Consider the following 20,203-nt stretch of genomic DNA (forward strand, 5'->3'; position numbering starts at 1 on the left):
ATGCTATTAGGCTACAAGGAGAAAACCCCATCTCACTTATTCCAAACCTTGGCTCTGCTTTACCAAGTGAATTCTTCCTAAGATACAAAGCACACGTCAGAGCATCCCTCTTGCAATGATGCATTTAAAATTTGCAGCCATTCTACAGAAGAACTGAAGCTCTGGAGTGGAAGGAAATCTTAAATTATGGTATGTGTGGGCCGGGGGAGGGGTTGGGAGGGGGTGCTTGGGTGCAGGTATTTTCCGAAGGGGAGGGAAAGGATTGAACATATCGGCAGCTGAAATCTCTCTTCAGTGCAAACCTTTCCCACTGAAGTGTGAACTCTTCCCAGAGGGGACAGGAAGGTTCATTCAGTCACACTAATGAGATCTCCTGTCACATGCCACGCGCTTGCTGGGGCTTCTTCCTGAGTAATCTGATGAGGGTGTGGCAGCAGTGAAAGGCACATGGAAAATACATAATCCCAGACCAGCAGGGATCCCCTCCTTGTTTAAAGGAAAGGCACCCGCCTCCCCTCCACTCCCCCAATCCCAATCCGTCCCCAGGGGCGACAGGAATTAACCCGCGGACTTCTCCTGGTGCAACCCTGGCTCCTCCTCCCCACCGTGAGGTCTGCAGGAGGCTCTGGTTAGAAGTGGTGCTGGTGAAGGGCTGTGGATGAGTGACCCTTCTCCAGCCTCTTGATGTGGCAGGAGTGACAGAACAGGTGGTCCTCCAGGGGGTAGCAGCGGTGACCATCTTCATCATTGAGCTCCAGACCGCAGTCCTGGGGTGAGGCAAAAATACCCAGTGGTGACGAAACAAAACAAAACGGACTGCAAGAGGGACACAAAGGCCACACACAGTCCCGTACAACCAGCAGAGGGCGCTGTGTGATTCTTTCCGGGCAAAAAAAACAATGCCGGTGCGGAGACACGCAGCTCCAGCCCAGTGAGGGTCTGGACTGGACTGTCCAACACCGGCCACATGAAGCTCTCCGGCACTTGGAATGGGGCTGGTCAGAAATGAGATGTCATGTCAGTGCAAACACACACACCAGATGTCCAAAACTTAGGGCAGAAAAAGGATATAAAATATCTCAGGAAAATTTTTTTCTCTCGACTGCATGTTGAAGCGATAACATTTTGGATATATCGGGTTGAATAAAAGCACAGTGGAGCAAGTGTCTTTACCTTTTTTTCCAGCACCTGGGGTACCCACCGACAGTGATTCCCACCTGTTTCTTCAATGCTGGCAGTGGGATCAAGCTATATGTCACCCACACTCATTGTTCTCCCTACCCACAGCATCACAAAATAAATCTCCTTCCTTGGGTGAATCCACTTAATTATGGCTGAAATTCCACAAGCACTTAACGCGTTTGCACCCTTCACAACCTCCGGTTCTCCTGACAGTCATGGGGCACCAGTGACCCCTTCAGCCTGGGGTGTGACACCACAGAGAAGGGACAGATGGGCCCCACCTGCCTTTACACCAACCAGCGACACGCCTGTTGCCAAGGGGGTTTCTTCATGATTTTCAGGGCTCGGTTGAGAAAGGGGTTCCCGGCAGATAGAATAGACTACAAGCTGGAGGGGAGGGAGTCTATTCCTCAAATCACACACATGCCTGACAATCTGGCCCCCCAAAAGGACCTGAAACCCACACTCCCCGTGACCCTCCCACTCTGTGGCTTCAGGGAGAGCAGCTGTGACTGGCTCAGGACTTGGTGGTTACAAACATGGAGAAAACAGTAAAGACTTTTATGCATCTTCTCCAACCTCCCTCCCTCCACCATCAAATCAGGCTTCACCCCACTTCTTCCATCAGCTCTGGAGGGCAGCCCCTTGCCCACATCCTGCCTCCATCAACCCATGATGCTTTCCTCTTGGACTTCTAGGATGGGTTTGGGGGGCCTTCTAGGGCAGGGAGGGGCCTACCTCGCAGTGGTAACACTCCACGTGGTAGTCTCTGTCCATGGACACGACTCGGATGGTCTCATCTGAGCCCTGGACCAAAGGAAAGCAAGAACCAGAGGCTAGCTGGGGGGCCATCGGGGCCACCACTGCCAGGAGGGTAGGGGAGGGTTCTGGGGCAGCAAGTAGGCGGCCTTAGGAGAAGAGCAGGAATCAGTAGTGGATACTAACACCAGCAGAAAAAAAGACACATATAGTAGATGAGAGGAACTGAGAGGGATGCAGTTCTACCATCTGGAATGTCAGAGTCAACAGTGAAAACACCACCTACTTGGTCTTGTTCATCTGCTCATCGTCTAATCTGGGAGTTAGTATCAAGTCAGAGAATTTGACCCAATTACAGGGACAAACAGGACATAAGAAGGACACTGGGCTAGGGAAGGCAGCTAATGAGAAAAGGGCTTCTTGGTGAAGACACCATTTATCTCAGAGTTGAGATTTTAGAAGTATTTTTACAAAGGTATAAGGACAGGACACAGATCTTGTAAATGACGCAGGGAGATATTCATCTCTTGGAAGACCCCAGGAGCAGAGTTGAAAAAGCATCTTACCTCAGGTGGAAGGATGGGAAGGCCACAGGCTGCACACTTGGGGGCCAACACCCTGGCGGGAAAAGCAAAGAAGCAGTGAAGGGTATATTGAGGTGTTTCGGGGAGACTTGTGCCTGGAGCCTTCCTCGCTGGCCTGGCCCTGCCTCCCACCCATCACTCTTCACGTGAATCCCTCTAGTTCGTCTATAAAGACAGACCTGGCACACTCCTGGGACTATTGTTTTGGGATTGTTGCCCAGCGGTAACAAGTGCATTTGCCCCCTCTCACTCTGCTAGGGCTGGAGGCTGACCTGTTTCCAGCCCTAGCCTCATACAGGCCCAGGCAAACTGAGGGTGGTGGAGACCAGCCCTGAATCAGGGCCTTTTGAAGTTTGGTAAGGCTGGAGCCACAGGGCTTGGCACATTCCTCCAGAGGCCTAGCCAGGAATCTGATTATAGGTTTTTTGGTCGTTTTTCCAGTAAACGTAATTCTTTAACCAGTTCCTGTCTGCACGGGCATCCGCTGACCCCCGAGGCCCATGCTACACCCCTCAAAACCATTGCACGTTCGCTGCACTGTCGATAACAGTGCAAGCAGCCTGCAGACGTGCCTCAGCAGGTCCCCACCCTCCACCCTGCTGAGTTTCAGCCAGTGCGGCTTACATTCCTTACTTGTGGTAATCCCGGACACAGTAGATCTTGTTCTCTGAGTCCACAGTGAAGGGTACCCCGTCCAAACACTCATTACAGATGACACAGCGGAAGCAGCCAGGGTGGTAGGACTTCCCCAGGGCCTGAAGGATCTGGGGGTGCAAAGGAAGAGGTCAGGACTCAGCTGGGATTATAGGGAAGGAAGTGCCAGTGGAAGGGAGAGACACATCAGGCTGAGGGTCCATATGAGCAACTGCCACCCTCATCCCAGTTTCACTTGGACCAAGTCAAGAGATGATGGGGGCAGGAAAGGCTAACCTAGTTACAGGTATAAATAGGAGGAAACCAAATGGTATCCTTCTCCTGCACTTCACAAACCTCCAGAAGGGAGGGTTCTCTAACAAAAAACATGATTCTCTGCAGGAAATGATGCAAAGCAGGGCCATGAAAGGCTCCACCTCAGATTTGGGAAGCAGCAAATACATGGAAAGATTAAAGGAAACTCCACAAGGAAATGGAAGAGCTTGGGGAAAACCTCTTAACTTCTCTCTCCTGGGTGCCCCTACTAAGCAGCTTTGACTCTGCAGCGTGATAATCCAGAAGCCCGTGACTCGGCCCCAGATTATCTCAAATCCAATTATAAGTAAAGCCTCTTTGTTGCTGCTGCTTTTAAACACAGTGAGGAGAAAGCCCCATGCACCTTTTTCCTCTCGGCATCATTTGATCTGGATGTGACTGATACCTGGAACTGTAAGAGGCCATCCTAAAACCAGAACACAGCCTAGATGCGGAGGGTGGGAGAGAGAAGAGAGGTAAAGAACGTCCTGTCTATGGTGGTGTCAGTGAGTCACCAAATTAACTCACCATGGAACTGCCTCCCTCCAAACCTCTTAGGTGAGATAAAACACCTTTTCCTATTAAGTCAGTGGTTCTCAACGTATGGTCCCTGCAACCCTTGGGAACTTCTTTACAATGCACATTCTTGGGCCCTATTCCAGCAATGGGTGTTTTAATAAAGTGATTCTGATGCATGCTAAAGTTTGAGAACCATGGGTTTGAGTTGACTCGGGGCTTTCTGTAATCTGCAGTTGAAAGCATCGCTGATGACTCAGTAGCAGATTCATTTCTGCGATTACCTGCGCCATGAAACTTAGCACAAACAACAGAACTATGGAATCAACACCAGCAAGCCTGCACCAAAACACCGTAGGCAAGGAATGTACAGAATGGTCACGGGCATCCCTGAGTGGGGCCACACGGAATGCCTTCCGACAGGCAGAAGGAAGGGGACTTGGAACCAACGAGAACCTTGGCAGAGCATCGTGAGTCCTGTGGGAAAGCCATGCTGTGTTCTGGCCATGCCACACCTCACACACTGTAGCTGGGGGGCACCGGGAGGACGTTGTGCTAGCCCAGCCCTCCTCTGAAAGCTCAGCTTTCAAGCTTCCTCATCCCCTCTGGAATTTCACTAATCTTCCAGGCTTCCCAAGCTGCCAAAGTAGAAAGAACAACCGGCTGGGCTTCAGAGTCCCCTTGGCAATCTGGACCTTGGAATGCACTTGGCCCCCAGACTAATGCTGTCTTGGCAGAAAGAGACCCTTAATTTAACCCACACTGTGCCAGAAGTGTGGTAGGATAAAGATACCATTTTGCTGCATTCTGACTAGGTGTAATAATTTTTTTCATGTGGGAAAAGGCCCAACCTCCAAGCCCAGAGTATTCCCCTCTACTAACAAAGATGGAGCAGAGACAATTTACACCAAGAGTTGGTGTAAACAACTGAATTCTGCTGGAGAACCAAGAATGGTAACTGAAGGAACCTTCCTCTGTATTATTATAATTCTTGGTGGCAATTAAGGGTTCTATTTTAAAAAATAAGTGTCACTACCAGTCATTCGCTGAAAGTTTTCAAGTCTGAGAGGAGTGCGACTTCATGTTATCCCATGAGGTAGAGATGGTCTCCAAAATTCAGTTCCCCGCTTCCCTTGAATTGGGATTGGCCTTGTGACTTTCTTTGATCAATAGAATGAGGAAGAAATGATGTTCTGAGATTTTAAAGTCAAGGATGTAAGAAAATTGGCAGCTGCTACTTCTTCTCTCTTGCTGAAAGGAAGTCCAGGCTAGACTGCTGAGTAAGATTAGTAGCCATGGGGAGAGAGGCCTGGAGGGTGAGAGATCATCTTGTGTCATCAGCTGAACACAGCTGAGTAAGTGACCCCAGCTAATGCCACATGGAGCAGAAGAATCAGCCTGCAGAGCCTTGACCTAATTCCTGACCCATGGAATCGTGATAAATAATAAATCACTGTTGTTTTAAACCACTAAGTTTTGGGGTGTCTTGTCATGTAGTAATGGATAAATGAAATAACTTGAGGCCCAAAGAAGGCTTAGGATACCCACAGATAAGAACAGTGTATGGTCATGTTCATAAATTTGGACACTGTTGGCCTCATATGTGGTGGGTTTGTCAGAAGGGCTCTAAAATCAAGGACAAAATCTGCTAAAGAAATGGAGCCCTGTGGAGTTGGGCAGGCACTTGGGGAAGGTAGGGGTGAGGGTGTGTGGCTTGCGCCTGCCTCCCCTGGCGGAATGCGTGGAGGGCCACATTCCTAGGGAGGCCTTAGCCGCTTATCAGGGCACCGCTCACAGGGCCAAGCTGTGCTGTGCGGTGTCAGAGCCTGGACGGCAACAGCGTCTGTTCACAAACAGGGACAGCTTTGGTTCACTGTTTTATACCTGTCAGCATAAAACCAGAAGAAATGAGTGTTTATGTCCTCCAAAGACATGCATAAGAGCGTTCGCAGCAACTTATTCATAAATTGCCAAAAACTGGAAAACACCCAAGTCCCCATCTGCAGGAGAATGGATAAATAAAGGGTGCTATATCCATACAATGGAATTCTACTTAGCAATGAGAATAAATGAACTACCAACACAGACAACAACATGGATGAATCTCAAAAACATTTTCCTAAGCGAGAAAAGGCTGACCCAAAGGAATCTATACTATATGAATCCAACTGTATGAAGTTCCAGCACCAGCCTGGGGCAATAGAGGTCAGAATAGTGGGTATCTTTGTGGGAGAGGGTCTTTCTGGATGTTGGAAATGTTCTATACCTTGATCTGTGTGGTGTTTACACATAGGTATATACATATATAAAAATTCATTCAGCGGTACACTTAAGATGCGCGCCCTCTAAGTTGTTTCTCAATAAAAAAGGTAAACAAACAAACAAAAACAATGACTAGCAATTCCCTTTTCTATAATGGAATTAATGGCTCAGCTTAGAGAGGGATTTAACTCTTTCAACTAATAGAATGTTATATAATGATTTTCTCTGACCAATATATTAAAGAAATTCGATAGGGCTGTTCTCCAATGGTGAGCAATTTGATCCCTGAGAAAATAAGAACTCTGTATTCATTAACCTCACGACCTTATCCTAAAAGGAGGCCAGGAAGGAGGAACTGTCCCCACTCAAAAGATAAAGCCACTGAGGCCCAGGACAAGCTCAGAGAGCCATGGCTGAGCGAGGAATGGAATGGATAAAACCTGCTCCCTGTTTTGCTATCTCAGAACTAACAACGGGCCCCCAGACCTCATCTTAGGAAATGATCAAGCCGAGAAGAACACGGGGGAAAAACAACTGTGTTATCTGACGTTCTGCACCCAATTCCAAAGTAGCTGAGATTTCTGCAGCTCCGTTTGGCATCTCACCTGGGACGCCACAAGGATCACGGAAGATCAGAGGGACGCCAATGTGACATGAACAGCCCGAAGGAGACAGTGCCAGCAGAAATGACATCGTGTGGACTGGATGGCGAAGGATGCTAATTCCAGTAAAAGCCAAATGAGGGTGCTACTACAGCAAGCAAGCAAGCATGGGGTCTTCTTTTAATAAAACCAGATGTAGCCACAAATCAAGGTAGGAAACACTGTTCTCAATTAGTAATTTCTTTTTTCTCTGAATGCCTCCCCCTCCTACCATGCTATTATCTTGTTCGGCTGACCCTACTCACCATGTCCATGATCAGATGTCCACAAAGAAAACACCTGTCAGCAGACTGCTGGAAACCAGAGTACTGCAGTGGAAAGAGAAAAGAAAGTTAAACCCAGGCGGGACAGAGGAATCTTGCTACTTCCCTGCCAGTCATGAGGAACACAAGGAATTTCTCAGAAAGATGTGTCACTCTACACAGGATCTGTCATGTCCCCGTGGACAACAGTGTGATGAATCACGGAATATCCTCTGCCACAAAAGCCATTACAAATGTTAATACCACTCGCCTTCAACAGCTGCACCCAGGCACCCATGACATGCCAGGCTCTGCATAAGAGGCTGCGCAGAGAGAGGCGTCAGTCTCTCATCGGGCGGTGGTTCTCAAAACGGAGTTCCCTGGCATCACCTGGGAACTTGTCAGATGCGCAAATTCTTCAGCTCCACCCCAGACCTACTAAACTGGAAACTCAGGGGGTGGGGCCTAGCCATCCTGAGTTTTCACAAGCCCTTCAGGGGATTCTGATGCACACTCAAGTTTGAGACCATCACTCTAATTTTCAAAACAATTCTGCAAGGTATATAGTACACCGTTTCTCAAATGGAAGCAAAGGGAAGCTCCGAAAGGTTACGTGACCTTCTCATGGTCACACAGCCTGTAAGGGGTAAGGACGGGATTCAAATTCAACTCTGGGTCTGGTTAAAAAGCCAATGCCTTTTACAATTAGCTTCAAAGAAACTGGATAAATATTACTTACCTTACCTTACCAAAACACATACACACACACACACACACACACACACACACACACACACAGCTCTACTCTTGAAAGAAACGAGGAACTCACCTCAGAAAACAGACTAGATACTACACACTGGAAGACACTAGAAGCTTAAATATTGCAAACACAGCTTAATAAGGGAAATGTAACGGAAAGGAAGGTGGAAAAGAAAAGGGAAATTTTCTGCGACTCTACACCACATAGTGTGGGGTTTTGCTGCCCAGCACTTCCTCCTGATTCTAGGGGTAACAATTCTTTATTTTCTTTTGGGATCCAGCCCCATTCCCCATCCTGTGGTCCTGCGATTCCCGTGGGACTGACCCCATGATGGGTTCCAAGGCAAGGCACTGGCTCAGGCCTGGCCAATCAGAGCCTCGCAGTCGTCCAGCACCCAAGACTTTGCCCAGGGGTGGGCACCTGGCCCACCAAGAGCCCATGAGACTCCAGGAGCAGGACAGGCACTTGGCCCATCAGATGTGAAACTGGGAGACAGTCAACTCTGGTGTGCCACCATCTGACTATCAAACACACAGCGCCGGAGACTGAAGTGAACATGTGGAGGAAGTGATTCCTGAGGGCACGCAGGAAGCAATTTCCTTGGGTTTGCTTGGCTGTTGCCGGCAAACACGAGTCATAATGAGTCAACCCACACATCTACGGAGAAGCTGGCCCCGAGCCAGCTCTGGGTCTCACGTTGGTGGTCCCACTGACCAGGCAGCGCTCCATGCCTGGCACTGTGTTAGGGTCTGAAGGTGTAAAGGTGAAGCAGCATGTTCCTCCCTCCCTAGGAAGTTACGGTCAAGTCAGGGAAAGACTTGTAAACAGACACGCGGTGCTCTGACCACTGGCAAACCCGGGGCAGCAGCACACAGGAGGGGAGATCCACCGCGAGGCGGGGGAACGTGAAGACCGTCGGGTGATCTGGGCAAACGCAGGGTGAAGACGTTCCAAGCAGGGGGCCCAGTGCAAGCTAAGGCACACAGGATGGGGCCATGGCGTGCAGAGAACCGCAAGCCTCAGAGTGAGTGAGATGGGAGGCTGCCCAGACCGCAGAGAGCTCCTGCGCATGCTCTGAACCCTGGATCCCGGGCCTGGGCAGTGACACAGCACAGCAGTGAGGGGGCGGCGGAGCCATGCTGACGTCATGAGCCACACAGGCCTGGGGAGGACGTGGTGGCACCAGGCCCAATGCTTGGCCACACTCTAGGAGAGACAGGAAAGCGGAGGGGTAGAGGAGGAACCTAGGACGCTGTTCTCAGAGGTAAGGTCCCAGGCAAGGGGACTTTTTTGCTTCAGGTGACTCTCAAGTACAGTGGGAGGGGCTGGCGGATGGGCTGGGGACAACCCTGGGGACTGTCTGATGGGCAGGGAGATTGTGAACAGCTGGCCTCAGAGGCGCCTACATGGCCAGAGTTCAGACGTGGGAGTCATTGGCACATGGACAGACTTTCAGGGCGTGGGAGAGGCAGGCAGGATGAGAAGTAAGGGGGCCCAGGTCCCAGAGTGAGAGTTAAGAGCTGGGTGGAGAAGGCAGAAATGGGCAAAGCACAAGAGGACAGGCTGAGCGACCCCAGAGTCCCTGAAAAGCACAAAGCTCTGCAGTTTGTCATTTGCCTGGGAACGTGGGCCACCCCATGCTTCTGCAGAAGGAAAGTCAGGACCCCTTTCCCCAGCAGTGCAGCTTCCAGATGGCACTACGGACCACAGAGAGAAACCACCTTCTTCTGCTTAGCCCAGCTTCTCTGCACGCTCCCCGCCTGACTCAGGGCAGGACTGAAAGGAGGGGAAGCTTGGGTGACAAACTCACCAGGAAGTCTTCCTCACAAAACACTTTGCCGTTGACAAAATAAAAGGCTTTTCCTCTCAGCTTCCGGCCTAAGGAAAAAACACAAAGGAAGGGTAAAAAGAAAATGTTAATATGCAGTGAAAAAACAGAAAAGAAAGGCAAAATCTTTTAAAGCAGAAATAATCATGCAAAATATGCCAATTATCGATAACAGTTTCTGGTTCCTGAAAGCTGTTGTGGTTCTTGGTTAACAGGTAGACTCAGGCCAGAAGACAGGGTCCCCTGGTGGTTGCTGCCTGGCAGACTGACTTGGGAATCATCCTACACCCACTTCTCGCACCTCCTCTCTGCTGAGAAAGAAGCCAGCAAGACACTGGGTGACAAGATGGCAGAGGCATCCACATGTGGGGATACCAGGCAACAGTCTCCTGTGACGCTGCCGTTTCCCACAGACATTGGGCATCATCACCTTTGACATGTTCTCCAGGGGATGCTGGTGACAACCTATCAGGAAATTCCTATAAATTGGTCAGCTCTTATCTTCCTTACTTTCACATCTGTTTTCATCTGAACGACAGAAAAAACACACTGTTGAAAAGATGATGATTTTTCCTTGATCTCAATGGGGTGGGTGGGAGTGGGAAAAATTCAAAGCACCTCGACTCCTTAGATGTACCTTTAGTTTCCACAGAGCTAGGACACTGACAATAGCAGCACACTGTATCAATTCCTTGGATCCCTTATGAAAAAACACAATGCGCCACCTGTTCGAGGTAAACGGAAGCATCTTTGTGGGAGACCCTAGATCTGTATTCAGCAGCAACCCCAGATCTGAGAATACCTCCAGGGCCACACACAAATCACACCCAACAGACTCCGTGGAAGTTTCAAAAACTGAATGAATTCTAAACACTAGTGGAATCAAGCTCCCTAGGCCTAAAGTCACCTGAAACCAAAATCACCGATGTCAAAAACATTAATGGTGCTTGAGACACAGAGAAGTCCCCTCCATACACAATGGGTGTCCTTGCCTGTGACACCCCAGAGCAGGCAAAGAGCACAAGGTAACGAGGGAGAGGTTGCTGATGAAGACTCATCGGAGCTCAGAGAGGACTTTGAAAGCATCAGTGTAGGGGAAAAGCCACAAAAAGAAACAAATGAAACTACAAAAGCAAAAAACTCCAGATGGACTAAAGACCTCAGTGCGAAAAACAAAAGCTATTACAAAAAAATACAGGCAACTGTCTTTGACTTTAGCACGGTAAGGATTTCCATGCACTGACCACCCACTTGCCTACCTCTATACTAAGCTTAACAGGAAGGCCCTGACCTTCTCCTGACCTCATCAGACCCTTTGCGGGGTGTTTGTTTGTTGCTGCCAGATTTACTGTTATCTCAATGTCTCCCCAACCCTCTGATGGGTTCCTCTAGAACGTTTTAATGCTTTGAGCATGTGCTACATTCCCTGAGGACGTAACTGTAGTTTCAACTCAGCCTCAGACTAAGAGCTCTTGGTAACAGTCTAACCAAGGGAAGGGCAATAAATGGAATAAAAGGAAAGGCAAGTCGGGGATCAGAAGATGGCTACAACATACAACATAGCATTAGTATCTAAAACATACAAAAAATATTAATAATCCTAAGAAAAAGACAAGCAACCCAGTGGGGAAAAAGATCAAAGGAAGGTGTAGAGAAGAGAAAACTGCTATTGAATCCAAGCTCATACTGCTTACCCCACGACAGGCCAATAAATGGAGAGATGAGTCGCTGGGACAAGGAATAGCGACTTTATTGGGAAAGCCAGTAGACCAAGAAGACAGTAAACTTCTATTCCAAAGAACCATCATGCCTGAGTTAGAACTCAGGCTCTTTTATACTAAAGGGGAGGGAGTAAAGCCGAACATTTCCTGGTTCCAGTCAGCTACGGGGGGGATGCAGCCATTCACGGGTGGGCCTGGTCAGGATGTTTCCTGTGAGCTAAACAAAGGTATTTTAGCTTAATGAGCATTACCTGGGAGACAGGGTTCCCAGAGATGGGCCATTATGTATACTTTAAGCTTAAAGGCAACATGCCTTTAAGGATTAACTTGTAATAGAATACAAAGGTTCTTCCCTATTACAAAACCTGTTAAACTCTAGGCAACAACCATTGAAAAAGATGTTCAATCCCACCACCAATCAGCGCATGCAAATTAAAACCACAATGAGAAGATAACTCATCCCTAGATGGGCAAAAATCACCAAGTCTGACAATTCCCTGTCTTGGCGAAGTTGTGAGACAAAAGAGGCACCCTTTCACACTGCTGGTGGGAATGTCGATTGGCTCGACCACTTTGGGGAGAATTGGCAAGAGCCAGTTGACCTGAAAATTGACATTACCCACAACACACTGCTAGGGACAGCCCTTGAGAAGATCCCCCATTGTGCAGAAGGAGGTGCATGTATGGATGTTCACTGCAGGGCTGAAATGAAAACTGAGAAACCCAGAGCATCTTCAGTGTTCACCAATATGGAAAAATTGGCAAATACATTGAGGAAGAATTTAGAGTTATATTCAATGGATGTGATACTAAACAGCAATCAAAATGAATGAACTAGGTCTGTATGTATCATTATGAATTGAACTGAAAATCCTCTATGCAAATGAGGAAAACTGTTCAACGATGCAATATTATGAGAGAGAGTGTATATGTCAGTTACATACACACAAAAACTAGTCCTATATATTGTCTATTGATACTTGTATATGTGGTAATAGTATAAAAGCTGGGATCGGAAGGATCCATACACTCAATTCATAATAGTACCTGCCCTGGGGAAGGGGGAAATGGGACGGGAGCGGGAACCAACATGATTCCAATTTATCTGTAATATTCTTCTTCCTTTATTAAAAATAAGCCAAAATGACAACATATAAATGTTTGTGCATTCTGGGTGGTACGTAAATAAGGGTTATTTCCTGTGGTACTTTCTTGTAGCTTTTTTTTTCTTGTAGTTTTTAAACTGCACACACACAGCTTCTTTAGATGAAACACTATAAACCAAAAGGCAAACGACATGCTAGACAAAGCACCTGTACTATATGACAAACAGAACTTAACCCCAATATGCAAATTACTCAATTAACAGCCCAATATTTTAAAACTGGGCAAAGAATGGGGGGAAAATGACAAAAGTAGTATGAATGACCAATGAATATAAAAGAATCCTTAACTTTTCTCATATTTTTTTATAACTGCAAACTAAAATAGTATACCAAGCTTTGTCTATCCAATTAGCAAAGGCTAAAATGAATGACAGTGTTAGTAATGACATTGGCAGACTGACACTCTCCACTCTGCAAGGAAAAGCAGAGACTGAAACAAGCTTTTTAAGGCAAATTTAATATTAAATTTCAATAGAATTTAGAAAGTTTGGATTATTGTGACCCAAAAATTCTACTGCACGAATTTATCCCAAGGAAATAATCAAATTGTTTAAAGGATCTTCATCTCAGAATCATTTATAACAGCTTACAAAAAAATGAGTGTCGGGCTTCCCTGGTGGCACAGTGGTTAAGAATCTGCCTGCCAATGCAGGGGACACGGGTTTGAGCCCTGGTCCAGGAAGATTCCCACATGCCGTGGAGCAACTAAGCCCGTGCAGCACAGCTACTGAGCCTGCGCTCTAGAGCCCACAAGCCACAACTACTGAGCCCATGTGCCACAACTATTGAAGCCCGCGTGCCTAGAGCCCATGCTCCAGAACAAGAGAAGCCACCACAATGAGAAGCCCGTGCACTGCGAGGAAGAGTAGCCCCCACTCGCTGCAACTAGAGAAAGCCCGTGTGCAGCAACAAAGACCCAACGCAGCCAAAAATAAAATAATTAAATAAATAAATTTTTTTAAAAAATGAGTGTCAACCAAATATCTAATTCTTATCAGATAAATTATGTATTATTACGAAGCCATATTAAAGAATGTGTTTCCGACAGGAAGAGGAAAGTGAAGAGAAAAAAAAAGAAGGATTGTTTTCCAAAAATATATAGCAGAGAAATATTTAAAATACTGCAAAATGGGGTTAAAAACATCTGTGTGTGTGTGTGTGTGTGTGTGTGTGTACACAGACATGGATATACATACACATTTATATGCTCATACACAGTCATTATCTCTGAGTAAAGGAAATGGTGATGTTATTAGTTTTTTTCTGCAATGATTATGTATATTAGTTTTATTGCCTGAAACAAACTTTAATGGAGTGAGAGAGTGTGATTGGCAATGGGGCATACGTTAGAAGTCTTTAATTCTGCAAAGTTTCCCTCCTGTCCTCACCTCAAAGTTATCCTAGGAAGTTCTCATTCTAGAACCTTCACAAGCATTTCCCAACTAAACTAGGGTAACAAGAATGAGTACCTACAGCTCAGTGATTTCAGGGTTCACTAACAGAACCCTCTGACAGCCATGGAAGTTAAACTTAATTACTTTACTGACTTACAAATTTCCCCTCTATAAAAAGATTCCGCAGGACTCAAGAGTTTTAGAAAGGAAAATGAAAACTAACTAGAGTATCCTTTCTACCTTGTGCCCCCGCCAGGCTCGGGGTGAGAGCTTATGTCCTGCTTGCAGTCCCTCCCTGGCAGCCAAGGCGACAAGGACACAAACAGCCTACCCTAAGAGGAAAACAATCCCCCCACCGTCTGGCTGCAAGTCCGTGGAGCGCCGTTGCTCTACTGCTCCCTTCTGGGACGTCCCACTGGGATGACCTGGTTCTGATGAGAGGAAGGGAAGCGAGGCTGCAGCTACTGAGGAGGCCACTAGAGGGAGCGAGGAGGCCGCCTGGAAACGCACAGGACTTCCTAGAGAGAGGTGAGGCTTCTGAGGCAAGGCGTGGAGAACGCCCCGCTCTGGCTCCTGGAACAGGGGCAGGGAAGTTCTAAAGAATCTAAGCAGGAATTAGCTTTTTGATTTAATAGAGGGTAGATCATCTCTGTTCCAAAAATCATAGAGGCAAATCATCACACGTACAAAAGTGTCGAACCCTCCAGCACTGTAAGAAACACAAAGTAAACGAGAGCTTTTCCCACTTATGATAACAACAAAGATTTTTTTAAACAGTCATATTCATTTGTGATGGCGGTCAGTGCATATTTCTGTAAGCTACAGAGGAGAGTGTAAAATGATTAACTCACCCTGGAGAGGAAACTTTAAAATGTTTATCTCTGACTCAATTGGGCTGTCTGGGACTTAGCTTAGGGAAAGAATCGGAAATGTGAATAAATGTTTACTTAGATCCAAATTGGCAGCCTTAGAGAAATGACCACATAAAACAGAACACATTTAAATGTAATATGTAGCCATTTAAAATACCAGTCAAATAAGTGTTTCATTGGTATTCGAAAATGCTTATACTATAGAAGGATACTCAAATTACATTAGTAAGTGAAAAAAGCAAGCTAGATAACTATATTTATAGTACAGTTCCATTTCAGTAACCTATACCCATACACACACACCACTGATATGAAAAAAAAACTGGAAGGCTGCATATTAAAACTAATAGTGGTGAGCACTGGCTGATGGTGTTACAGGGAAATTTCACTTCCTATTTTATAATTTTCTTTTTAAAACTTACCTAATACTATATAGCACTGACAGGTTGTATTAAAGGGAAATTTCACTTACCACTTTATACTTTTCAATATTTAAAAATTTTTTCTAGTATTTAGTACACTGGAAGATGGTATGAGAGAAATTTCACCTTCTGCTTCATACATTTCTAGATTAAATTTTTCTGGAATTATGTATCCATAATCTGAGAAACAATACTTTCTTGTTAATTTTTAAAAGAAAACTCTTACGTAATAATGTGAAAAGTTAAAAAAAAAAAAAGTAAGATTCAATTACGTAAAGAAGAAATTCAAAGAAAAAAAGACTGGAAAGGAAATCTGTCCAAGAATGACAGTGCCTCTGAGGAGACATACATGGTAGGTATCTGTAGGATGTGGGGTGGGGGGATGTTAGCTAGTTGTTTGCTTCTTTATACTCTCCTACACATCCCCAAACTTTTAATAATGAACAGGTATCACTTTGATCATCATTTTAAAAAGTGCCCACTGGCTAGGCAAATCCTCTTTTTTTTTTTTTTTTTGGCCACACGGCTTGTGGGATCTTAGTTCCCCACCAGGCATCGAACCCAGGCGCTCGGCAGTGAAAGCGCCAAGACCTAACCACTGGACCTCCAGGGAACTCCCTAGACAAATCCTTTTGCTGCCAGGCCCCAGAGCTGAGGAGTCCCATGTCCAGACCCCAGAGGCCAGGGGAGGGCTCTGAGGTTGCATCTGCATTTCCTTGATTACCAAAGAAAGAAAAAATATTTAGGACTCCGCCACAGTCCTGAGAAGGTGGGGCCTTCCTCTGCTCTGAAGGACTCAAACTCCAGTTTTCACTAAAGTTTTAAAAGACCCCCTGCGTTTAGAAACTGGCTCCCACACCCATATTTAGTTTGCATTTTGTCAGAGTGAGAGAAAAAAATTAACATCTGTTGATTGCCTTCTATGTTTCAAGTACTATATTTAGAACTTTCATATACTAAAAAAAGTTTTAAAGGTGTCTGAAAACACTGCCACACATATCACTGCATCATTAGCCCCCTTTCTGTCCACACCTGCCACATGCCTTTCACAGAGATGTTTCACAAACCACTCCGTGTCACCTACTCTAGGATTCAGCCAGCGTAGAAAGCGTTCACCTAAGAATTAGGCAGAAATAGAACCTGTCACGTGTCAACATCACAGAGCAGTGCAAAGATGCAGGAACTGCTTACTCTTGGGAATCACTGGAAATGACACCCAGGGTTGCTCCCAGCTCTCTGGGTTTCCTCTTCTCTTCATAAAAACACCATACTTATAGGTTAAAAGTTATCATCTCCATTTCATAAATTCCAAGGCTCAGAGAGGCTAGCCCAGGCAGTAAGTGGGCAGGTTGGAAGCCAGGTTGTCTGACGCTGACATGCGTGCTTGTTCCATTGTGCTATGAGCCCGCCCGCACTATTTAATGCTTGCTGAGTGCACACCTCCACGTAGATTCCAGTTTCTCTCTTCCTACCAGGGAACGGAGAAGGGCATTTTCATTTTTTAAAGCACTTTCTATGTACTGGGCAATTTACCTACGTTGTATCTCTTTGTCTTGACAATTCTGTAAAAATTCCCTGCGATGGCACCCATGTGGCTATAACGTGACTGGTGACTGACCCCCATCTTCTACCACAGACACATGGAGTGACAGTGAGGCCAGGCAGAAAACAGCAAGCAAACTCATCTTGAGAAGCAGGGAGGCAGAGAGAAGGTATCCTCCCGTCTGAATCACTCCAGATCTAGCCAATGAAATGGAAACCAATGAACCTGGAAATTCCTGGAATCACGGCCACTGTCCTGAAAGTTCCAATCAAGTGCAGGACCCAGAACCACCCTCATTGACAAATAAGCTAGAGCAGCCAACCACCACTAGGTGGCGCCAGACCACAGCCACGACAGAGACAGGCGGGAGCAGCACAACCAGCTGAGAATTCCAGGCTGGCGGGTGTTGGAGGTTGGCGGGGGTCATTTCCTTAATCCTGCAATAATGTGACCCCACGCTTTAAGCAGTTTAACTCCACTTATTGCATTATATGCAGTTTTACTGAGTCTTCGTTTTGCAGATGGGGAAACAAAAGCTAAAGCGGTCAGGCAAACTTGGCTGTGTGTCTGAAGCTAAGCAGAAGAGCTGGGATTTGCACCCAGGTCTCACTAGTGCTAAGTCAACACCCTTCCCATCACAATATACTAACCCTTTGTCCCGGAACAAGTATTTCTCAGACTGTGGGAGGGGAAGAAAGTGGATTCTTTACCTTTCTAATCACACTTCTCCCCCACGCGACTCCCTTGAGTGGTGACAAATCACTGTCCTCACACTTCCTATGGTGGCACTACTTGGAGCCAGCTGTGCCGTGCCAGAGCTCATACACAGCAGAAGATAAAACAATGGTCGAGGCGTGGACACCAAAAAATTAAGCCAGCAGTTCTCAAACTTTAGCATGCTTCAGAACCACCTGGTGGGTTTGCTAAAACACAGATTTCTGGGCCCCTCCCCAGAGATTCTGATTTAGTAGGTCTGGGAAGGACCTGAGGATTTGCCTTTCTAATGAGTTCCCAGGTGATGCTGACTGTGCTGGTCCAGGGACCACACTTGGAGAACCACAGAGTTAGGCTATGCCTCAGGACTGTCTCTGAAGCAGCATCTCCACTTGAAGAGATTCATCTTGTTCAAACAAAGTGCTAAGACCTAGACCATCCCTATAACAATTAGCATCGAACATAAAGCTGTTGAGAGGGAGGCTGTGTCCGCATTACGTCTTTATAACTCTAGTTTCAGAATCATCTTGCTTCTAGTCCCTGAAACGGGAAACGGATAGTGATATGCACAAGAAAAATATACCAAATAAAGAGCTTTTCCACAGCTTTAGAATACAGTATTCAAAGTTGCTCTTTATTTTCCAATCACAACAATAGTTTATAAAATATTCACTAATAAATGTACAGACTCATCAAGAACCTGTCCCAAAAAGTCACCTCCCATAGATGCAGTAAATGAATATTTTATATATGCCTTCAGGGGCACCTTCAGATGAAAACAGAAAAATGTGGATAAAGTCAGTGTAGCTTGGTGAAGGAAACAGCGGTTGAGGATGACACAAAGAGATGTTGGCCATTTAATGTGACAAATAAAACTAAACTTGCAATACTCACCATTCTCCCTTGTTTCTAGAAATAGAAACAACTCATCTATTCTGGAAAAGTAATTGGCCCTTAGCTGTAAGACTTAACCGCAAATTTCAGTTTCTAAAATATCTCCCTGAAAAGTAAAAATGCAAGGTTTTCTCAGCAATGAAGATACTTCCTGAGAAAAGTAAAAGCTAGCAATTGTTTAGATCATGTTTTTATTGCACCGTTCCAACTGGTAACTTCTACCTGTGCTGTCCACAGTGGCTACCGGCCCATATGTGGCTATTGATATGTAACTGAATTAATTAAATAAAATAACATTAAAAATTCAGTTCAGGGACTTCCCTGGTGGTCCAGTGGTAAAGAATCCACCTTCCAATGCAGGGGACACGGGTTCAATCCCTGGTCAGGGAACTAAGATCTCACATGCCACAGGGCAACTAAGCCCGCGCGCCACAACTACAGAGCCCACGCACCCTGGAGCCTGCACGCCACAACTAGAGAAGAGAAAAAACCCACGCGCCACAACGAAGAGCCCGCGTGCTCCAGCTAAGACCCGAGGCAGCTAATAAATAAATAAATAATCAATAAATCTTAAAAAGAAAAAAGTCAGTTCAACTTGAACAAGCACATTCCAAGTCCCTGAAAGCCACTTGTGACCAGGGCAGCTATAGAACACTTGCATCATCCACAAAGGTCTACCAGATCTACTTCTTCAAACAGCTTTTTCCAGAATAGGATAACTGTTAGAAGGTATTGCTAACAACAAAGCAACGGAAAGAACCAACCAAATTGGCTCGGCTCCAGTGAACAGATCAACCTGGCTTCCACAGGCTCATCTTGCCCCAGTGGGATGAGGAACAGGAAGAAAGAGGAAAGTGGAAAAGCACTCAGGCTGGGGTTCTTGGCTTTGCTACTTCCCAAGTGAGAGGCTGACTGGGCACCTAAACCCCTGGGTTCCTCCAAAGAGGGTGCTGAGGAGAGGACAAAATCAGGGGTCACAGTGGGGCCCAGCACAGCACCGGCTCATGCTAAGCTTGTGACATAAGGCACCGTTGCCAGGATCCCTTCAAAAACCTTCAATTATTGAAGCTAAAAGTCACATCCACTTCCGTCTCCCTCTTTGTCCAAATCCTCCAGGTCACTGTTCCCTTCTCAGTTTTTCTGTGGTAAAGGGCCAGGTCTTGGGGGTTTTGTTTTTGATTTCCACCTGTCAGACTTATTTTCTCGTAACATACAATAATGTGGGAAAATGAAACATATGAAATCCAAGCCTCAATATGCTCTGTCAAATTGTTATGAAAGTTTCCAATTTCTGTTGAGAGTGTTATGAAAAGCCTCAATTTCTGTGCTTCTGTCTTTACTGGCCAGCACTGGTTGAGGACCACACTCTGAGTAGCCCACTCCACACTGCAGTCTTCTTCTCACTAGCCCCTTCACAGTCTTTTTTTTTTCCTTACAGTTTTCCATGCCCACTATTCCAGAGCATCATCATCTGAGTCAGAGAAAAGAATGCTGCACAGAGAAAAACTCCTGGAGATTCGCAGAGGGTCTCCTCTGAGGATTTAGCAGAGCACGGGTCAGCACATGCATGTGAAGAAAATAACCACCGCTGGGGGTAAAAGATATCCGAAAGGATGAGAGAGAACAGTGCCTGGTGTGCACAAGGGCCGGAAACTGTCTATTCCCACCAGACAGACTGGGAAAACACATAATAATCCACGCAACACTGAGTAAAATACTCAGAAAGGCTTTGCC

General features: G+C 46.2%; 1 protein-coding gene across 2 annotated transcripts in view; it reads right to left on the reverse strand.

The window, feature by feature from the left end:
* Window positions 1-541: 541 nt before the first annotated feature.
* LIMD1 (LIM domain containing 1) overlaps window positions 542-20,203 on the reverse strand; it is an 80,192-nt gene continuing 60,530 nt past the window's right edge. For both annotated transcript variants that reach the window (XM_082637536.1, XM_082637535.1), the window contains 6 exons: window positions 9,726-9,793; window positions 7,159-7,221; window positions 3,159-3,289; window positions 2,508-2,559; window positions 1,921-1,989; window positions 542-767 (listed from right to left, as the gene is read on the reverse strand). In XM_082637536.1, the coding sequence (XP_082493662.1) occupies window positions 630-767; window positions 1,921-1,989; window positions 2,508-2,559; window positions 3,159-3,289; window positions 7,159-7,221; window positions 9,726-9,793 (521 nt within the window). In that variant the 3' untranslated portion in view covers window positions 542-629. The remainder of the gene's footprint in view (window positions 768-1,920; window positions 1,990-2,507; window positions 2,560-3,158; window positions 3,290-7,158; window positions 7,222-9,725; window positions 9,794-20,203) is intronic.

Source organism: Mesoplodon mirus, assembly GCF_964341445.2.
Source record: "Mesoplodon mirus genome assembly, chromosome: 12".
In the NCBI taxonomy this organism is placed as follows: Eukaryota; Metazoa; Chordata; class Mammalia; order Artiodactyla; family Ziphiidae; genus Mesoplodon; species Mesoplodon mirus.